This window comes from Coffea arabica, chromosome 9c, assembly GCF_036785885.1.
Source record: "Coffea arabica cultivar ET-39 chromosome 9c, Coffea Arabica ET-39 HiFi, whole genome shotgun sequence".
NCBI lineage: Eukaryota > Viridiplantae > Streptophyta > Magnoliopsida > Gentianales > Rubiaceae > Coffea > Coffea arabica.
In genome coordinates this window covers 34,298,415-34,303,621 of record NC_092326.1, presented here as the reverse complement: position 1 = coordinate 34,303,621, position 5,207 = coordinate 34,298,415, and the positions used below count along the sequence as shown (strand labels likewise).

Genomic DNA, 5,207 nt, shown 5'->3' with positions numbered 1-5,207 from the left:
TGTGCAATTTACAATTGTAGGTTCCATCATTGACAGCCTCCCTTCATCCCGGTGGAGACTTAACCCAATTTCCAATACTTGGCGCCATGAATGGCTCCATTTCTGTTAATCCCTTGACACACAAAAAGCTAGATAAACCCTTGCATGTCCTCTATACTGATAACAGCTTCTAAGAGGCACTGAGATTTACCAACAGCTCTTGCCAACTGGAGGAAACAGTCCAAGAAATATTCCATAACTAGCCAAAGTTGAAACACAAAACTGAAAAACTAAACTAAAATAAGGTCACCTTCAAAAACTAGAGAAGTTAGTCGTCCATTATACAGTAACAAATACATCTATTGACATGAATGCATCACCTTCACTATGGACATGGCAATGTTCATGCATGAGTTTCCGATGGGATTGCATATTAGTTCCACAAGCTATACAAGGCGGAAAGTCACTCATTGCAGCCTCAAAACCAGTAAAAAATTTGAGAGGGGCTGAAAAGCATCTAACAATATGAACACAAGCTATACTATGGTCAAGAGAAGATGACATTCCAGGAACTCTAGAGGCTTAGAAGTTCTTACAATGTGATGTCCTGGTCAGTCAAGAAACATTGCTACCTTGTCCTTGAGACTGGTCTTCTTCTTCATAACAACGGGTGGTTCTTCTTCACCAAGCACAACACTATATGCCTGTTTTTTAACTTCACGGGTGAAGTTTATCTCCTCTGCAAGTGGTACACCATCCTTCTCTTGTTCTTGGGTTTTCTTGAGCAAAGGACCCAAAAACAGCTCCAACATGTCTTGTGTAGGATTTCCTGACATAGTCGGCTTACAGGTCGGACCTTCACCTGTCAGATTCTCCACTGCAATACTAGAAGAACTAGTTCCTCGATCTTGAAATGATCTGGTGTTTCCTTGAGGGACTCTAATGGAGCTTCCACACTGGATGTGTTGAGAATGAGCATCCTTGTCCCTATGTTCATCTTTTAATGACACAACTGGTTGAGCAACCTCATCATCTTGCACAAACTGCAAAGATTAAAAAAAAAAAAAAACAACATAAGTCCCCGTCTTTCAGTTTGCTTTAAGGCAGCCCACTAACTGAAAGAACAAAAAAATCATTCTACTTTTTCCAATATTAAGCGCCTCATATTACAAAAGAATCGTAAGCATTCATAGCACATTCTTAAGTAAAGCAAGAAAGCAGATTTCTGACGTTGGACCAAGGTTGTCTGCCACATACATTAGAAGCCAGCATCTTAACCAAGGTTAGAAGAACTGAATGCATGATCTTTCTAAAAACCAGACCTGTCTCAAAATTATCAACTAATAGTGAGGAAAAATGAGAGTGAATAACCTCTTTTGCAATGCTCATTAGGTCTTCCATTGTCAGATCTTCATCTTCTCTGTTCTCCACACAACCTTCCAAATCATCATTATTACTGTCAACCTCAAGACTTTTCTTAGCTCTCCCTTTACGCTTTTTCTGGTTGATTGCAACTTCACCGTCCATGTCAACATCGTGACTGATCGTCTCTCTTCTAGTCTGCTTTCTTACTCGACATCTTCTAAGCACACCTGTGGACTTTTCTTCCAACTCTAAACCATCATTATCATTCCCTATCTCACATGACTTCCACTTCGGCCTTCTACGACACTTCGTCACTCTTTCCTCGTCTGCCCTGCTTCCTTTGTCATCATCATCATCCCTACTGTTCGAACTTGCAGTTTCAGATTTATTTAATGCGTGATCACCCAGCATCCATAGCGGCAGACGCCTTTTCATACCGTCACCAGAAACAACTTTATCATCCATTTTTGTTCAGACCCTCTTCGCTAAAAACTACTGGCATCCATACCCAACTGTCATCATGAACTCTATTCAAACACTCTTTGCCAAAACTTACTTGCAGCCATACTCACTCATCATCACGAACTCACATGCACTTGACTATCTACACAAAACAAGACGACTAATTGTGATATTTGATAAACCAATTTTAGACTGAATAAAAAAAAGTCAAAAGCTAAGGCATACTTTGATAAAACTAAATTGCAGTTGGATGGAAGCTGAAGTACAAAATCAGAGGCCTCATCAACGAAAATGGTATCACATTTTTTTCACCTTTTGCATTGCTTCCTTACTCTTACAGCTTTTATGCACATACATACATACATATATATATATATATATATATATATATGTTCACACTAAAAAGGTAGCACAAATTCTTGAAAAGTTTTATTTGCACATATATATATATATATATATATATGTGTATGTATATATATATATATATATATATACCATGGCGGACACCCGAGGCAACTTCTCCAGTCAAAGAATTCACCAAAATACACCTCCCCACTCAATTTTTCGCATGGAATCAGTTTTCAGCCTTAGTTTTTACAAAAAACGAATGAAAAGAGGTCAAAAGAGCAAATTACAGCCGAGTTTTATTCTTTTTAAAATCGCTCAAATCTGCACCAAAAATCATAAAATTTAGGGCAAATTCCACTTTACCCCCCTGTGATTTAGCGTTTTTTCACATAACCCCCCTATGGTTTCAAAAGCTATACATAACCCCCTTATGGTTTGGATTAAAGTGTCAAAGTAACGGAAATAGTCACTCGTAACGGCGTCACCTAAAATGTCAAAAATACCCTTATGTAAGGTTGAAATTTATGTATTAACCAAGGGGGGTTATGTGTATATTTTGAAAATCATAAGGGGGTTATATGGTAAAGTATTAAACTATAAGGGGGTTATATGATAAAATATAAAAATCATATGGGGTTAATGTGTCATGTATTTATAAGGGTAATTTCGACATTTTTAAAAGTTCCGTTACAAATGACTATTTCTGTTACTTTGACACTTTAATCCAAACCATAAGGGGGTTATGTATAGCTTTTGAAACCACAGGGGTTATGTAAAAAATGGGTAAATCACAGGGTGGTAAAATGTAATTTACCCTAAAATTTATACCAAAACACTACCTGTGATTTCTACAATACAACTATGACCTTTAATCAACAAAAAACAACAACAATATGATAAATTAAAGCAAAACAGCCCTAAATGAAAAAAAAAATATTTCATTGCTTTTAAGGCTCAAAAACTTCAAAATTTTGAATAACCAAACATTTTCCAGACCTTGTACTAGCTATAACCATCTATTTTAGCAAAATATATACACCCAATTTACTCTTTTAATTCGTTTTTCAGTTAGCCATTTTTCCAAACACTTAACATGCATGATTTTGGCATACACCATCCATGGAACTTAGGCAGACTTAGACCCCACATTTTCACCAACACATCACTATAACAATTAGAAGAAACTCATGTGAAACCTTCCATTTACAACCACAAGCAAAAAAGAAGGAAAAAAGAAAGAAAAGAAAGAAAGAAAAAAAAAATGAAGAGCATAGATTAAAAAATTTTAAAAAAATGTTCCGCCATGACAATGAGACAAAGACATCACCTTGTTTTTGTAGTAGAAAAAGGCAAACCAGTAGATGGTAGTGATGATGGTTCGGACTCCCGGTGATATTCTCCACTTCCTTCACCTTCTCTTTACTTTTCTCTTTGTGTGAATTGTGAGATTGAGAGAGAGCCGAGAGTATGAGGGAGTTTTTGAGTGATGTATGAATTTTGAGGGGAAAAGAAGAGAGGGACCGAGTGAGAAAAGAGCTGTGTTGGTGAGTTTTGTTGGAGTGGCAGCAAGTGTAGCGTGTCTTGAGAGAAAAAGAGAGAGGCCGAGAGGGAGAAAAAAATAATTGGTGGAGTGGTTATGTGATCCGATTTGTAATGATGGATTTTGTATCAAAACAGAAAAAGAAAGAGGAATGGAAGATTGAGCGGTAAATTGGGCCGCTGAGAGGGATACCTTTATGGTGGGAACGGGTTGACCGTGCCTATGGTAGGAAGGCCTCCAGAGGCCGACACGTGTTGCATGTGAATGGATTGCAGACGGAGACGTTTAACCGTGAAATCGCGCGTGGAGATGCAACGTATGTAATGTTGTCCGCTGCTGCAAGTTAAAAGCAGAGGTTCGTACAGCCGTTTGCGTTTTCCAACGCAGTTTGGTGGGCGGGGGCAGTGTAATTGCAACTCAGAACCACTGCTCATTTATACATTTGCAAATCTACCCGTTAGCAAGGGGAAAATGCTGCCAAGGCCCTGGGCAAAAAATTATGCGTAAAGAACGAACCGAAGTTTGAACAAATAATAAATGTAAACCGCGCATGCGAGCGGGATAATAACTTGGAAGAAGGAAAAGCAGAGGAGAGGTATCCGTACTACTCCCTCCATCGTACTTTGATAGTCCAATTTTGCTCTTGCGTCTGTCCCAAATTCTCGTACATTTTTCAATTGAATTGAAAAATTTAGTTGTATTTAAATATTCGTAAAATAGCCTTATTAAATGTAAGTTGTTGTTACTATATACCCACTTTATATAATGAGAGTTGATTCATTTTTTACCAATAATTGAAGTTTCCATAAAGTTGTAATGTAATTAATGTGATGGTATTTTAGGAAAAAAGTTAGTTAAATTGATTGTTCGAAGAAAATGAACTGCTTTTTCTTAGACCGTGCGAAAAACAAATTTGAACAGTCAATGTGGGACGGAGGGTGTAGTTTCGAGACAACGGCTCCAAACACAACCTTTATGGTAGGAAACCTTTGAGCAATCGTAACGTAGGCAGACCCGTAACATGTGTATTTGTAAAATGAGGAGTTGACGCTCTGTTATCTTGCAATGGTAACACCCGTGCAGATAAACAAAACAAGACGTATGCGGATGCAGGCCTTTTTCCCCTCCAATTGCTGCGTTTAATGTGCAGTGTTTCCCCAGTGCTTTAATACATTTTTAAAAATTGTGAAACTATAGTCTTGTAATAAAATTAATAATAACATACCAACAACAAATACCCATGACATAAATATACTAAGCAATTACAAAAATATTTATGATTATGCACGTGTAGTTTAGAATTTGCTTCGAAACACCGTGGAACTAAATTTTTGCATTAAATTTGAAGACAGTACGGAAAAAAGACTGATTAATGAAAATACGATGTTAAAAAATTTTGAATTCACCGTCACAAAACATGAATTGGTGGGCAAAACCAAAAAGCAGGGTACTTTAATCATATAATGAAGCAAAAGTCATAAATTTGAAGGCAAAGTTTTCATTCATAAAAATG

At 37.2% G+C, this 5,207-nt stretch overlaps 1 protein-coding gene across 3 annotated transcripts; it reads right to left on the bottom strand.

Moving 5' to 3' along the window:
• Positions 1–290: 290 nt before the first annotated feature.
• LOC113707991 (uncharacterized) lies at positions 291–3,846 on the bottom strand. 3 transcript variants are annotated; one of them, XM_027230413.2, is made up of 3 exons: positions 3,482–3,846; positions 1,351–1,948; positions 291–1,022 (listed from the first exon to the last, which is right to left on the bottom strand). In XM_027230413.2, the coding sequence occupies exons 2-3, from the start codon at positions 1,807–1,809 to the stop codon at positions 591–593; spliced, it is 891 nt and encodes a 296-aa protein (XP_027086214.1). In that variant the 5' UTR covers positions 1,810–1,948; positions 3,482–3,846; the 3' UTR covers positions 291–590. The 3 variants fall into 3 exon arrangements, with proteins under 3 accessions (XP_027086214.1, XP_027086215.1, XP_071921431.1); XM_027230414.2 differs by lacking the exon at positions 3,482–3,846 and adding an exon at positions 2,032–2,814; XM_072065330.1 differs by lacking the exon at positions 3,482–3,846 and adding an exon at positions 2,119–2,814.
• Positions 3,847–5,207: the final 1,361 nt, after the last annotated feature.